The 17,273-nt window shown below is 36.7% G+C and overlaps 1 protein-coding gene across 6 annotated transcripts in view; it reads right to left on the bottom strand.

Moving 5' to 3' along the window:
- atp2b1a (ATPase plasma membrane Ca2+ transporting 1a) overlaps positions 1-17,273 on the bottom strand; it is an 80,087-nt gene that overhangs the window by 22,653 nt on the left and 40,161 nt on the right. For all 6 annotated transcript variants that reach the window (XM_088647175.1, XM_088647174.1, XM_088647178.1 and 3 more), the window contains exons 4-10: positions 9,229-9,486; positions 8,638-8,763; positions 6,865-7,017; positions 5,842-5,880; positions 5,016-5,180; positions 4,661-4,875; positions 2,973-3,215 (exon numbers count right to left, since the gene is read on the bottom strand). In XM_088647175.1, coding sequence (XP_088503301.1) covers positions 2,973-3,215; positions 4,661-4,875; positions 5,016-5,180; positions 5,842-5,880; positions 6,865-7,017; positions 8,638-8,763; positions 9,229-9,486 — 1,199 coding nt within the window. The remainder of the gene's footprint in view (positions 1-2,972; positions 3,216-4,660; positions 4,876-5,015; positions 5,181-5,841; positions 5,881-6,864; positions 7,018-8,637; positions 8,764-9,228; positions 9,487-17,273) is intronic.

The raw sequence follows: 17,273 nt of genomic DNA, 5'->3' as shown, positions 1-17,273 counted from the left end.
AATCCCAGGGCATTTCTCGAAAAGAGTAGGGGTGTAACCCTGGGGTCCTGGCCAAATTTCCCATTGGCCCTTACCAATCATGGCCTCCTAACAATCCCCATCTACTGTATGAATTGGCTTCATTACTCTGTTGTCCTCCCCACTTATAGCTGATGTGTGGTGAGCGTTCTGCCGCACTATGGCTGCCGTCGCATCATCCAGGTGGATGCTTTGAGTGGAGTGTCCAGAAAAGCACTATATAAGTGTAAGCAATTATTATTAATTATTATTGGCATGATGTAGCCACACACCTCAATTGTTAAGAACAAACCAGACCACAGGTTTCTAATGTTCATTTAAGGCATTGCTTTCCAAGTTACTCTCTAATGAGGTTTCCCATCATTTGCTGTTTTGGTTCACCTGATTCTAATTTTAGGCATTTGATGCGATGATAAAGGTAGGGGTGTACTAACTTTTTCCACACATTGCATTTCTGTTGATTTAAATAGGACAAATGAGTGCAAAATGTAATTTTTCAATGTAATTTTTTTAAATTAGATCATGTTTGTCTATCAGTATTGTTGGAATGATGTTCAAATATCCTTTTGTCCAAAAATGTAAAAAAAGACAAAAGACTGTGAATGTGCACAGCAGTATAAAAGTGCTTCTGTGATCACAACAGGCTGTATAGCACTGGAAGAGGGACTATGGCCCAATTAGCACATACAGTGCCTTGCGAAAGTATTCGGCCCCCTTGAACTTTTCAACCTTTTGCCACATTTCAGGCTTCAAACATAAAGATATAAATTTTTTATTTTATGTGAAGAATCACCAACAAGTGGGACACAATTGTGAAGTGGAACGAAATCTATTGGATTTTTGAAACTTTTTTAACTAATAAAAAAATGAAAAGTGTGGCGTGCAAAATTATTCGGCCCCTTTACTTTCAGTGCAGCAAACTCACTCCAGAAGTTCAGCGAGGATCTCTGAATGATCCAATGTTGTCCTAAATGACTGATGGTGATAAATAGAATCCACCTGTGTGTAATCAAGTCTCTGTATAAATGCACCTGCTCTGTGATAGTCTCAAGGTTCTGTTGAAAGCGCAGAGAGCATCATGAAGACCAAGGAATACACCAGGCAGGTCCGTAATACTGTTGTGGAGAAGTTTAAAGCCGGATTTGGATACAAAAAGATTTCCCAAGCTTCAAACATCCCAAGGAGCACTGTGCAAGCGATCATCTTGAAATGGAAGGAGTATCAGACCACTGCAAATCTACCAAGACCTGGCCGTCCCTCTTAACTTTCAGCTCAGACAAGGAGAAGACTGATCAGAGATGCAGCCAAGAGGCCCATGATCACTCTGGATGAACTGCAGAGAACTACAGCTGAGGTGAGAGAGTCTGTCCATAGGACAACAATCAGTCTTACACTGCACAAATCTGGCCTTTATGGAAGAGTGGCAAGAAGAAAGCCATTTCTCAAAGATATCCATAAAAAGTCTCGTCTAAAGTTTGCCACAAGCCACCTGGGAGACACCCCAAACATGTGGAAGAAGGTGCTCTGGTCAGATGAAACCAAAATCGAACTTTTTGGCCACAATGCAAAACGATATGTTTGGCGTAAAAGCAACACAGCTTATCACCCTCAACACACCATCCCCACTGTCAAACATGGTGGTGGCAGCATCATGGTTTGGGCCTGCTTTTCTTCAGCAGGGACAGGGAAGATGGTTAAAATTGAGGGGAAGATGGATGCAGCCAAATACAGGACCATTCTGGATGAAAACCTGTTGGAGTCTGCAAAAGACCTGAAACTGGGACGGAGATTTATCTTCCAACAAGACAATGATCCCAAACATACAGCAAAATCTACAAAGGAATGGTTCACAAATAAACGTATCCAGGTGTTTGAATGGCCAAGTCAAAGTCCAGACCTGAATCCAATCGAGAATCTGTGGAAAGAGCTGAAAACTGCTGTTCACAAACGCTCTCCATCCAACCTCACTGAGCTCGAGCTGTTTTGCAAGGAAGAATGGGCAAGAATTTCAGTCTCTCGATGTGCAAAACTGATAGAGACATACCCCAAGCGACTTGCAGCTCTAATCGCAGCAAAAGGTGGCTCTACAAAGTATTAACGCAAGGGGGCCGAATAATTTTGCACGCCCCACTTTTCATTTTTTTATTAGTTAAAAAAGTTTCAAAAATCCAATAGATTTCGTTCCACTTCACAATTGTGTCCCACTTGTTGGTGATTCTTCACATAAAATAAAAAATGTATATCTTTATGTTTGAAGCCTGAAATGTGGCAAAAGGTTGAAAAGTTCAAGGGGGCCGAATACTTTCGCAAGGCACTGTAAGTGCATATACATAATAGCGGTTTTCTAGTAAATATTCAGTTAAGCCAGAAAGTAGTAGGTACATATCCAGTTATAGATACTGTCACTCTTTCTTTGAAATATTGTTACTCAAAAATGTATTCACTTTAATATATGGAGATGCAGATTTACATTAGGGTTCTCCTTTCTTAAACAGTATTGAACAGTTGGGAAATGTTACTGCTACTCACCTGGTTCAAACAATGTGTAATACAACCGGAAATTAGATGATTAATAATTCATTGATAATTGGTGTGGAACATAAATGTAGAAGTGAAAGTTAAGATATTCTTCAAACAAAGAATTCTAATATGGTTTACAGCTTTAAGGATATGCACAATACATTGTACCAGAAATCCAGATGGAATTTGGATATTTAAATATTAGCACAAATGTTGAAGCAAACAAGAAATGAACAAAGCATTTATTTTGCTTCTGTAACTTAAATCCAATGAATTTAGTGTATTTCAACAGCCTCTTGTATAATTAAAAGTAAAATACCTTTAAGATGAAGTTGCACATTTAATATTGAATTCAACGTTGTCATTTCAAATTAGTGTTATAAACAAATATTGGAAAAAACAGAAATATTACATAAACATCAGTTCATACTTACCAGGATTTTAGTAGTGTAAGCACAGTTAACTCCAATCCCTGTAATAAGGAGGTCCAAAGTGTTCTCGGGGATAGCTTCTGGTTCAGGGATCTTTCTGTAATGCTTATCTGCAATGTATACTTGAACAACAGTCATTCGGTTCATGGTCAGAGTTCCAGTTTTATCAGAACAGATAGCTGTAGCATTACCCATGGTTTCACAGGCATCCAGATGCCTTACCAAATTATTATCATTCATCATTTTCTGAAATGAGTAAAAAAAAACCAAGTCAATACAAGTTTGATTAATGTCATATACATTAAAACAAAGAAAAAAACCTTTCAACTTCACTAATTAAAACAGCAACAGAAATCACATTAACTTAATAATCCCTTTAGATGAGGTGATTGAGGATTCTGACATGAGAAATGAGCTGATGATTTTAAATACTCATGTAGTGAAACAACTGCTCATCTTCAAATTTATCATTGTGAAAATGTATACATTCTGGTAGTAATCATTAACAAACATTCAATACAAACTAAGTATTACCATTAACCTAGACTGGCAGGCTTCTTCTATACTAAGACACCAACTTCAAAATGTTTTTGCAATGTTAACTGATAAACCTATACATTTTCAGCTAGAAAATCTACCATTTCTTCTTCTACAAAGATTTACAGTATAATGGTAATATTTAATACTAGTTACATGTCTGAAGGTGGTAAGTAAATTTGTCAGCATACAGAACAGAAGCAATGGCTAGACTGGCAGTTTCCTAAGCATGAATGCTTTTACCTGTAACATAGATGTTGCTCTGACAGTTCTCATGAAAAAGGATAAAAGTACCAAACTAAGTTCAGGTGAAAAGGTAAACACTAATTCAAAACTGTTTAAATTGGAGTTGTTAATTTCATGAACTGAATATGGATTATGGGATACGGACAAAGACAACCTATAGTACTCGTTCATGCAGACAGGCATTTATGTTGTACCTTGCTCAAAGGAACAAAATAAAGACCTAGAATTTGGAACCCACAATCTTCAGCTCAGAGTCCAGAGCGCTAACCGTGATTTAAAAACCAAGATGGAAGGCTGTGTTCTGCCCTCCATAAAGTCCTGATATGGATCTAGCTGTATCTTTGTGTGGGAATGCCCAGAGTCAGTGAACTAAAGCATAAAAAGACTTCTGGCATAAAATTCCCATTGTTTGAATTTCACACTGGAAACCCGATTAAATATACATAGCCAAAAAACAGTGTGAAATAAATTTTTAATAAGACATTTATTGACATTAAACATTTCATTAACCCAAACCTATGTTCAATATAGAACATCAGGAAAATTAATGTGCTTATTTGTCTTTACATCATACTGTGACAGCACAGGTAAACCCTTCCTCTTTTTATTAAAACATGGAGAATGTCATGACTTTCACTGCATTCTTAATTCTTGTTTCATAAGCAGTTTTAAGTATAACCTGCACAGTGGTATATTTGAATGTTTAAATAAAACATTCAGAAAATGTACTTTGGGGAAAATAAGATCCCAAAAGATTAGATATGCAGGCATTTGTGGTCTATTCTGCAGACCTTGTTTTATCTAGAATGTGTAAGGCTAGGCACTTCTAAACACTCAACATTCACTTAAAAGATGTCTAGAAATGAACATTTCTTTTGTGTAAAAAGTAAAACAAGTCTGTCACCTACTTTGACAGAGTAAGCCAGAGAAATAGTAACAGCAAGAGGAAGACCCTCAGGTACTGCAACAACCAATACTGTGACACCAATGATGAAGAACTTGACAAAATATTGGATGTAAATTGGTGTGCACTCTTTAAGCCACGGACGTCCTTGAATCCAGAAGGTGTCAATGACAAAATACAGCACAAGGATAATGACAGTAATGGCAGACATCACAAGCCCTATGGAAGAGGAAAAGTGAAAAAAAAAGTTTAAATGTTTGCAATATATCAGCACAAAAGAATTAATTGTCCTATTAAAATAAGTTATTTACTAAGACACTGTATAATACAAAATGGGTGTTTACTCCTTTGCAACTCACCTGCTTTGCCAATTTGGACAGCTAGTTTTGTGAGCTTCCCTTGAAGAACAGATTTCTCTTTCTTTGGCAAATTTGCTTTCCTTTTTTCCTTAGCATCATCACCATCCCCACCATCCTCACTCTTAAGAGGCTGCATTTCCATAGCAGCACCATCCTGAGCTTTAGCTGAGATAGAGAGTAAAGGACATTAAAATCACTCTTACCATGTTAAGACTAACTTTGAAAAGTCTCAAAAAATAATTTAATATTCTGCATAGATTAAACACTCTTAAACACACTGCAAATCGTATGGAAAACTTACACAACTGACCCACATCTACCACAAAAAGACAAATTAATCTGGTCCAAATTAATATAATGAAACCACTTAAAACTTAATACATTACTCCCTATGACAAGACACACAATTTGAAAACATCCTATACTAGAAAATTGAAACTTGGGCAAATATTCAGGCGACATACACTTCCTGTATTTATTTTTTCATTTTACGTTTTGAGCACAAACATAACATGTGTATTTTTCATCATGACCTACTTGAAACTATATTGAAAAATATTTAAGCCTTCAAAAGCTTAGCTTTGCTTGCTCACTGCAACAAGTGGGAGCTCCTTTCTAGCAAAAAAAGACTGCAAAAACCATCTTTCATTCTTATTTGTTCTGGCAGCATATTCCTCGCCTACCTTTCTCAGCTGCAGAGCACATTTTTAAATTACGAAAACAGTTATAAAATAATTGCTCAAAGTTCTTTCTGCTACATTATTAAACACTGTATCTAAGATAATCTGCTAATGCAACAAGAACTTAAGCATATTTCAGGATTTACCTTTGTTGCGATTTTCAGTAGATCCATCTTGCTTTTTGTCTGAAAAGAGTATCATTAATAAAAGTTATTACACAATACAGGGAGTATGCATCAATGCAAACAGTTCAGACTTTTTTCAGCCAACATCTAGAACACTCAAGCAAAATGTTTTGAATGCAGATGCTCAGTCTAAAATTTCCCAAGTCCTTCAATAAGGATACTTAATTTCATTAAACTTTGTAAACAGCACTAGAGCTCCTGAAGTCCTGATAAAAAGCTTACAGTTAAACATTACTCATTTTTTGGTATTTTTAAAGATCATTGTTATCAAGCAAGAATGTCAAAGAAAATCAGAACACTGATTACTAGGACTGTGCAGACTGTGCAATTTTACTGTTCGTGACAAATCCACCTTCAAAGGTCAGTGGGACAGTCCTCTCAATTTAGGCACAGACATGACAGTGTGTACAAGATGAATTCAACAACCTTAAAATTTCAGTTTCGTTACAGAAAGGTATTGTATTTGTTCTGAAGACACAACTGTCAAATTAATCAGAAAAAAATCAGAAACCCAAAAAACAACCAATTAGGAGGATTGTTTTGGGATCTATGACAAAGGGCACTATTTCAAATGCAATCAGGGAAAGGGAGCTTTTAATGTGTTCAATATTATTTTAGTACAAAATGAAGACTGTACATTAATCATCAAAAAAAGCAGCCCTACTGTCTAACATTTTGGAACTATTATCAATTTAAAATAAATGACACTTGCTTCCTTGAAAAAGCTAACCAAGTGTTCTTGCCTACTTCTTATTTTGCATTATACTAGATATCTTAAAACATTGTTAAACATGACAACTTTTTTACCTATCTTGCAACCTGCATTTCAAGAAACAATGGAAATATTGAAGACTGGGTTAAAAATGTTATTAGCATTAAATTCTGTTTATACTCTTCATGAAAAGCTAGGACATAAATAACATTCACAAATGAATATCAGGAACATTTACACATTAGCAAGACATTAAGGAAACCTTAACATACTTTTTTTGTCTTTTTTCTTCTCTTTCTCATCCTTTTCTTTGTCTTTTTCATCTTCATCCCCAGCTCCAAGTAAAGTGAAGATTATTCCAGTTTGGGAGTTCACCCCTATAGCAGTGACTACCATTTTTCCAGAACCCTCCATTACATGGGTACCTAATGAGAAAATAGGCCCACTCAAATTAAAATTGTCTTCAAACTCAAACCTTGAAAATACTAGGTGCCATATCACCCTGCAACTCACAACTGGCAACCCACTGAAGCGAAGCAGGTGTGAGCCTGGTTAGTACCTGGATGGGAGACCTCCTTGGAAAAACTAAGGTTGCTGCTGGAAGAGGTGTTAGTGGGGCCAGCAGGGGGCACTCACCCTGCGGTCTGTGTGGGTCCTAATGCCCCAATATAGTGACTGGGACACTATACTGTAAATAAAGTCCTGACTTTCTGCGGTCATTAAAAATCCCAGGGCGTTTCTCGAAAAGAGTAGGGGTGTAACCCCGGCGTCCTGGCCAAATTTCCCATTTGCCCTTACCAATCATGGCCTCCTAATAATCCCCATCTATGAATTGGCTTCATTACTCTGCTCTCCTCCCCACTGATAACTGATGTGTGGTGAGCGTTCTGGTGCACTATGGCTGCCGTCGCATCATTCAGGTGGATGCTGCACATTGGTGGTGGTGGAGGGAGTCCCCATTACCTGTAAAGCGCTTTGACTGGAGTGTCCAGAAAAGCACTATATAAGTGTACGCAATTAATAATAATAATAATAATTACTATTCTATATCTTATTTTGCAGAAACTAAAGAACATGTACATGCAGTTTTACTTCATGTAAGATTTGTAGATTTTTTTTTTACTCTTGAAAAGTTTTTTCAAGTTTTTCAAGTTTTTTCAACACAATTTGGACAAAAGTTAGATTTCCCTTTGAAAAATGTTAGTGTTGTGAGGTTACCAATTTATTTTTCCCACCACCAGTTGAATGTAATGCATTATGAAACAACTGGAAAACATAACTAGAGCTACAGTACATCTTCTAAAAAAGGAAGAATATGAAGTAGCAGAAGATTAAAAAATCCTAACTCATCAGCATCAAAAACTGCATTAATTGATACTTGCACTGAACAAGGGATTTGTTTCTATAAAATGAAACTGCAACTTTGATGTACAGTGAAACATAAGCAGCAAAGCAGAAAAGCCATAATTGCTTTAGATTTACACTAGTCTCAAATGCACAATACATTGGCATATCAAGCAAAATACCCCAATGCAGAATATTATTTTCTTCATCATTGTCGGATATCAAACAGCATGAAGTCTATTCATACAATTCACAGAAAATATGCCAAAAGTAGTGCACACAAAAAGAACTTCCTAAATAAACCGATCGATGTCAGATGCAGGACTTCCAAAGCTGAGCTCATTAAGCTACTCCCCTTACACACTGGCCTAGAGAGGTGCTTAAGTCTTTAGGCACCTCATTGAAACAATATACAAAGAGCTGAGTTATGGCAGGCAGCAATGAAATAGTTTTCTTTTTTCCAACAAATCAGGATCAGACAAAATGTGAGCTGAAGTAGATGGCATTGTTGTCAATCGTCAGGTTCCAGAATACAGCACAGAATGGTGAATAAATTGTGCCTCATCAATAATCTTATTATACAATGTTCTTCAATGGGGAAGAACAGTATTATATATAGTCTTTAGTTGTAAGTTTTACCAGTCCAGTACAATTATCTGCATGCAAATCGTACTTTTACCTCCAAAAAAAATCCAAAATACCTGACAACAGCAATGGATCTTTTTCTATATTCTTCTTGACATGGTCAGACTCCCCAGTGAGTGAGCTTTCATCAATTTTTAGGTCATTTCCTTGAATAAGCACACCATCGGCAGGTAGGAGGTCACCTGGAACATGCATAGAACACATGTAAATCAATCAATATTTAGCTCAAACATCAGAATAGCTGAACTCAAGATGTGAAAAATCATTTTGGAAACATGACTATAATAAGTGACTTTAGAAATATGTTTGAAGAAAAGCTCTAAGAAAAATTAGCCCTTTAGAGACGATGATAAAGGAAATAGAACAAAAAATGTAGAATGCTGCGAGGCGAAAACAGACAGCTTTTTCATGTTGCTTCTTGTTCTGGCTTTACAGCAATGTACAGTTTCCAATGTTTTCTTGTTTACTTCTCAGTGTGGAATTAACCTGTCCTAGTTTATTTGCAGCTTGACATACAAGTCTACATAACTTGATTAGTTGTTCCTGCAAACATTTAAAGCAACAAATATTAGAATATATTGTATTGTAGCTGTACTCAAATTACGCAGAAGCAGAAATGACAAGACTGTCGGAAATAAAATTCTTACCATATTTGACTTGTGCAATGTCACCAACAACAATTTCTGCAACAGGTATCTGGATGACCTGGCCACCCCTAACCACAGTAAACTTTTGTTCTTGTTCAATTCGGTTTTGTAATCCACGAAACTGTTTCTCTTTACTCCAGTCATTAAAAGCTGTTACTAGCACCACACATATAACAGACAACAGAATTGCTGCCCCTTCAATCCAGCCTGCCTCCGATTCCCCTTCATCTTCAACACCACCAGCTGCCGTACCACAGGCTGCAGGAAAAAAAGAAAGCATTGACTTCAGAACACAAAATGTAAATGTAAAAAAAGTTAAAAAAACAAGCAAGCAACACATGTAGTAATAAGTGCAGCTTCTTCCCCTGCCAGGATTTGATCCGGCCACTTACAGGTCATTCCAGCTTCAAATCCTTACAGCACCCCTCCCAAGAGAAAATTCCACTAAACCAGAACACCAGGCCACCTGCCATGGGAGATTTCCACACTATCTAGGTTGCAAAACCATGACATCTACATGTGTTTCTGGTTCAGTACGAATGATCCCCATTACATTCCTCTCAACTCCTTCTTGTCCACTGCAGCAGCAGGTTAAGGGGACTGATATACTATGTAATCCCAGTCATGATATCAACTTCATGAGTGCAATTTTACCCCCACCAGGATTCAATCATAGCTGTCCAGAGGCCACTCAAGCTACAAAGTCACACAGCACAATTATCCACATAGCAGACAATACCTTTATGCTTAGTAGTATTGTTGTAGCATTACAAATGAACAGGTAAAGGTTTACACCATGCTGAAAGGAAGGCAGGAATAAACCTTTACCTGTTCCTTTGCAGCCTACGCAAGCTACCTACTTGAGCTTGTTGTAGTATTGCTTTTTATTTTAAGTTAAGAAAGTGTAGCACAAGCTACTAGATGATCCCTAAAAATCAAAGGATTGGCCAAGGTGAATACTGCTGGTTTAACATTCGTGAAATAAACTAGCACCATTTCAGTAAGATAACATTCACTCATCATAATGTTTTGCCCAGTAAGCTGACAAAATACTATCATACCACAAACATTTAAAAGACAACACTTTCTATATAATTGAAATTAACCCAATTGCACTGAGATCACTTCTGATGAAACCTGCAAAACTAAAGCCTATATATTATATTGACATATTGACATCTAGAGAATTATCCCACCCAACATTTGTACAGCTAATAAGTCAAAAACCATACGCAATCATTTAAGATGCACTACTGAACAGGACTCAAGACACCTCATTAGAAGTCTTAGTTAAGATTTGACCCTGAGGGAAGACCCTTGCTGAGACATCATATGCATATACCAATACACACTTATTTTTACCACTTAAGTGATTTTAATTTTTTAGAAGTTTGAATATATACGAGATAACTTAATACAATATAGTCAATATAAAATGATTCATTAAATTTTGCATATCTTGAATATAGACAGTATAGTAAGTACTGAAATGCTGTATTCAGCAGTATTGTGTGATTGTGTTGTGGTTTTCATGTCAAGAGAAATACCCTTAAGATTCTACTAAACAAAATTTAGAGGCCAAACTTGCAGTAAAACTGGATATTATATAAACCTAATCCTCTCATTTTTTATTCCAACTGATCTCTTACTAATCAACTAGGGATGCAGGCCAAATTATGCAGACCGGTTATTAAATCTTGGTAATAAAAGAAATTCATTGACAGTATAGAAAAAAAAAATCATATTTGTTAGAACTGTTGTGGAAGTACCGTAAGTCATCATGTCGCAAAGCCTTGGTCTCACCAAGGGCGAAAGTGCGCGTTTGCGAGAACTGATATGAGGTGGCCCTTTCTGCTTGCTAGTCACTGTAATAACTAAAGTATTGCGATGTGCAAGTGAATTAATTACAGGTTCTGCAGCAGATATCTCACCACAGAAAGTTTCCAAAGTGATCTACATGAGAGTTAACAAGTTCCATCTATCAGCAAAACTGTCTCAAGGTCAAGAGCAATATTTCTATTAGAGGAAAAGATTTATTCACATACCTGCATGTTTACAATGTAATTGGGCTGCTTCACATCACTGGAAGTTTTGTTGCCTTTTTCTGAATCGCAGAATATGGCGTTGCACATACCTGGACATTTTTGCCTTTTTTGTGGTGAAAATTTGAGATTTTACAAGTTACTGTGTACATTTAATTTTTACTGTGGTTTGATGAGAAATGCACTCATCAATGCTGATTCTTTCTAACTTCAAAATATAAAAATTGCATTGCAGTTCCCCTTTAAGATGCTTAAGAATTTGGTTGGCATCAAGCCTGGACCACTTTATGGATTTCACAACTCCTCTCACTCAAGTCTGTGAAATTGACATAACTGAAGCTCTGCACCAGTCAGGTTTTTGGTGGGAGTGCATCATGGCACCTTGCCCACCTGTGTCCGTACATCAGGACTGGTAAATTAAGAGATTTTTAGACAGAAATAAGGCAACAATAACTTAAGCACATCCAGGAGATGGTTTGCTCCATTTTTTTGCAACACATCTGCAGCAGACTACATCCAAAACCAAGTACAATTAAGAAACAAGTTAAATTAAAGGATTCATTTAGTCTCAGTTGTAAAAGTACAGGTTATAGAAATATTACTTCTCATTTCTCTTGACCATTGGATAGTAATAAATTTAACTAAATAAAAAGGCAGGGTTCACAAACCTGGAGAGAGCAGATATCAGTTTGTCCTGCCTTAAATAGTTAAGCTTCACTTTCAACTAAGAACACAATTGCAAAAAATTTGAAGAAAAAAAATCATGCAATTCAGGTTACCCCCAGATACATAGGTATACATACTGTATTTTCAGCTTACTTGTTCCAGCCTTTTTTACCAGCAAATCAAAATGACATTAACCTTTTATTTGCTCCTGGGAAACTGGGAGTTTGACCAATACAAAAATTTTAAATTGTATGGTGGTTCAGAGAACTCCAATTGTTAAATAAGGTTTTCTCAATTAAATATCTGCAACTAAACCAGCGTAGCATTTTCACAGTATATAGTGAGGGCCAATGAATGAAAGTCTGCACAGATAAGTGTCATGGAGGCATCAGTGGTAAATCTTATGGAAGAATAGTACATTATGTTTTTCAACAATAGTTGTATAAGCAATATCACCACTATAGTCCAAGGAGAGTACACTATTTGTACGCCTAAATTCATGCAACACCTTGATGAAACAATTTACTTAGCATTCAAGTAATACATTTTTATTTAACTGTTTTAAGTAAGTCATAACCTTGTAATTTATTAATTGTATGGGAGTTTCTGCTGTGCAAGATCAAACTGCGTAAGTGCAGTCCTCTACTGAATATACTGAATTTTTTGCATAAAGTACTGCATTGTCTACACTATTTTAACTTATTTATAAAGTGTCTTTTCAAACCCACAGATGCTGTACATAGTGATAAAAAATATAAAGTTTTGCTTTATATTTACATATTCCTAGGTATTAATAATAATAATAATAATAATTGCTTACACTTATATAGCGCTTTTCTGGACACTCCACTCAAAGCGCTTTACAGGTAATGGGGACTACCCTCCACCACCACCAATGTGCAGCATCCACCTGGATGATGCGACGGCAGCCATAGTGCACCAGAACGCTCACCACACATCAGCTATCAGTGGGGAGGAGAGCAGAGTAATGTAGCCAATTCATAGAGGGGGATTATTAGGAGGCCATGATTAGTAAGGGCCAATTGGAAATTTGGCCAGGACACCGGGGTTACACCCCTACTCTTTTCGAGAAGCGCCCTGGGATTTTTAATGACCACAGAGAGTCAGGACCTCGGTTTTACGTCTCATCCGGAGGACGGCGCCTGTTTGCAGTATAGTGTACCCGTCACTATACTGGGGCATTAGGACCCACATGGACCGCAGGGTGAGCGCCCCCCGCTGGCCCCACTAACACCTCTTCCAGCAGCAACCTTAGTTTTTCCCAGGAGGTCTCCCATCCAGGTACTGACCAGGCTCACACCTGCTTAGCTTCAGTGGGTTGCCAGTTGTGAGTTGCAGGGTGATATGGGTGCTGGCTATTGCTGTTATGTAAGTAACTTCCCCACAGTGAATCATAATTGATTCTGTAATCATTGAAAACCCCTATAAGGTACCATTTTTACATATACTGAATTTTTTGTATAAAGTACTGCATTGTCTACACTATTTTAACTTATTTATAAAGTGTCTTTTCAAACCCACAGATGCTGTACATAGTGATAAAGAAGAAAAAAAACATTTAAAAGTACATAAAATGCCTAACAGTTTATCCTATATTTCAATCAGATTAGTAAAAGCAAAAAGTACTCACCCAAATAAAAAGTTTTAAATTGAGATATGAAGAGAGTAAAAATTTCTTTCTCAAAGTGGCAGAGGAAGGGCATTACATAACAATGAAGGACTGACAAAAAAAGACCAGTCTAATCAAAACAAGACATTTAGTCAAAAGATATTAAGTATTGGGTAAAGAGAGCTGAGGACCAGCCTCAACTGAACAAAGCCTACAGGCCTTGTTAAGGGCCGTAGGCTTGAACAAAGCCTACATTTCTATTTGTAACTAATATTCTGCATTATGCAATACATTTGGGAGAAGAAGAGTAACTCTCCTGGTTTCTTTGGAGTGCCTTTCCCACTCATTCTTTGCCTCACGTCTGGCTCAGATTCAATCCCTTGGTGGGGAGGGTACTACTGTAAATACCCTGGTCCCTCCTGGGCAAGGAGGAGTGGGCAGACTGCCCACACAGCGGGTTGTAATTACAACAGGGCTGACACTAAAGGCCACCTAAAGACTCAACACAGATAGACCACTGATGTAATCAAAATAACACATTGTAATTGACCCAATTGTATTCTAATCCGGCATTCTCAAATGGGATTTGGTTTGTACAAAAAGGTTGTCGCACAAAAAGGAAAAGGCAGGATGACAGAGAGATGTTTTGACCCAACATCCTGTAAATAAAGTCATTGTTTGAAAAGAGAAACCATGGTCTGCGGCTAATCTGTTTGTCTAGGAATAAGTGCAGAGGTGCAATCCTTTCTAATAGTTTCACTCAAAATGCCTTTTTAAAGTCCTGAAAATTCATAACATTTGGCCTGTAAATATTACATGCTATTCTTTTACCCAGAAAATGCATCAGTAATTTTTTTTTGTCTTGCAACCACTAACAAAAATCAGTTGCTCTGTTGCATTTTAAAACATTAAAAATATTTAATATATTTGTGGATGTCCAGATTAAATGGTCATTTTCAGATGGGTTTTTCAAACCTTTGAAAATTCATTGCTATCTATAGTGGGTCGATAGTAAGGAAAAAGAACAGGTGATGCTGTAAGTTAAACCTAGGCTTTAGACATTCAGGTGGGTAGGTGCGTCAGCATGCGTAGGCTGCAAATGAACAAGTAATAGGTTTATTCCATGCTAAAAAAAAGAAGAAAGAAAACACGTTTTGGCCGTGGAGCCTTCTTCAGGTGTCAGGTATTCAGGTGACACCTGAAGAAGGCTCCACGGCCGAAACGTTTTTTTCTTTCTTCTTTTTTTCAGCATGGAATAAACCTATTACTTGTTCCTAGGCTTTTAGACAGCAACTAAAATTTAAATACCATCAATAAACAAAGATCAATTAACATTAGAGGGAAAAATCACAACTAGTATAGTTTTTCTACCTATGCTTACCTGAAACTAGAGTATTTCCTTAAAGAAACCTTTAAATGCATATATTTTTCACCATGTTCTTTTTACCAGCTGCAGCCTAAAACACTGAAACTTCTTTCAAACTGACTTACAATTAAAATGTCATCAAATACCTGGATATTTTTAATCAAGAAGCCAAACCAAAAGTTAAAAGTGCCTTTTACAAGAATTTGCTGAGCTATTGTGTCACCAGGTTTGGAGGAACACTTAGTAACTGGAACGGAAATGCATGGTGTGTTCATTCCTTCAGTGAGAACTTTGGCAAGAAAATCAACCTAGGAATTGCAAGAGCAAGGGGAATCATTGCTTTGATCTTGAATGCAGTTTTTGGATTTTATTTCAAACTGTACTATCATGACACTAGCATGGTAAAACATTTATGTTCCATAATTAGTGAGGAACATTTTTTTTTATGGCAGTTTGTTTGAACTATCTCACTGGCCATAGTGGGGGCACTATTGTTGTTTATAATCTCCTTTTCTGTTTATGTCCTGTTACTGTGCCTTTACTCTCTTCTTTTGAATATCTTGTTCTAAATCTGTCGTTTCCCTACTCTACTATTATTTTTACTGTCTACAGACCACCCCAAGCCTCATGACACCTTTTTAGGCGAGTTTGACGATTTACTTTCTATTTTAGAATTTAACTATCGCCAGAGAAAGATTAAATGTGTCTTCATACTTTTGTTACCAAAAGAACAATATATTGATTAATTGTACCCATAAGAGTGATGCATCACTGGCTTACAAACCACCACTAACCCAGGCGTACTCCAGTGCCTGAGAGATCTTAACCTCGAAAGTCTTAGTGACTGTGGGAATCAATACAGCTTGAGCTAGAGATGTTACTTTGTTTAGGTTACAGACAGAAAATTAAGCTCAATAGACAAAAATGAACATTCAATAAAATGCAGTGTTGGATAACCACTTGATCAGAACTACTCCACATGCGCTGTCAATATAAACTAATAAACTCTAGTCATTTTGCAGAATAGAGTTGTTTTCTTTACTTTTCACCACTGGTGCCGGCAACACAAAAATAGAATCTTTGTTTAGAAACATGCGGAATACTAAACAGTGAGAAAGGAGTGAGGGGTCAAGGAGTTAAGTGTCCAACAATTCGATTTGGTGCCCAAAATTACTGGTCATGAAGCAAATGACTCTTTGGAGCTCAATCACTATGTTCTTAAAATCACTGGGACAACATACAACGAAAAAAGATCTTTGTTAACAATGCGTTTAATATGATGTATACCCATTTTCCAACATAATACCTGAAATCCTAAAAGGCATATTTTCCACCTTATATAAGGAATAATGTAATTTCTCCCTTAGAGAAGCCCATTCATGAATCCAGTTAATTCTTGATACTTTATATGCCACAGACATTCACTCTAAGAGCTTGAAGGACTGTTTCTCCTGGCTTTCATTTCACTACTGTTACTTAGTGACTTGATATGAATTAACCCTTCACTTTATTTGCCCTTTATTACCCATGCCCTTAGGTCTCAACTCATTAAAGAATAGAAATTACCAATAAAACCTGCTGGACTGTACTCCTCCTTCCAAAAACCAGGAGTGTGTATCACACCGCTGTGTGGTTAATAACAGGACATTGAGCAGCCATTGAGCAATGTTTTCACTGTTCAGCTACTGTATTAGGCAACTGACAGAGTTTTTTAATAATATACATCATCAGGTTGGGCGACATACAGGCTCTCATCATAACAAGTTCCATAAACACTGCAATGTTTCTGGTTGGTCCAAATTAGATAATTACTTGTTTAATCTAAAAAATTCCTTATCTCAAGTGGGTTTGATTAGTAAAACCCAAATCTACTTGTGTGTAATAAAAATACAAATTTATTACTGAACACTCAGAAAGGAGATATTCTTAAAGTGAACCAATAATATTTGTGTTCAATATATGAGCAAGTACACTCAATTATGAGCATATATAGTAAAACATAAAGCATAATATGCCATTGCAGATTGCATCCATAAATGATACAATTTAAGGTTACAGGATATGGTGCTGCTACATAAACCCATGATATACTGTATATCACCTTTTAAACTGTAATTAATGCAACTTAGACCTGCTTTCCCTGCTTACATTTCTCTAAAATTAACTGTACATTATTCAGGATTTGGACCCTCATATCTATAGAACTGTATTATGACTGGTTATTCTATGCATTTGCAGGACCTGCAAAACAAAGGTACGGAGGAAATATACTGCATCAGTAGTGTATAAATCCAGACTTTTAGGGCCTCAGAACCTTCTTGTTTCCATTCTACCTGAAATA

The sequence above is a fragment of the Lepisosteus platostomus genome, chromosome 9 (assembly GCF_059453375.1).
Source record: "Lepisosteus platostomus isolate fLepPlt1 chromosome 9, fLepPlt1.hap1, whole genome shotgun sequence".
In the NCBI taxonomy this organism is placed as follows: domain Eukaryota; kingdom Metazoa; phylum Chordata; class Actinopteri; order Semionotiformes; family Lepisosteidae; genus Lepisosteus; species Lepisosteus platostomus.
Note: the sequence above shows the minus strand (reverse complement) of the source record. Positions and strands in the feature narration are given on the sequence as shown.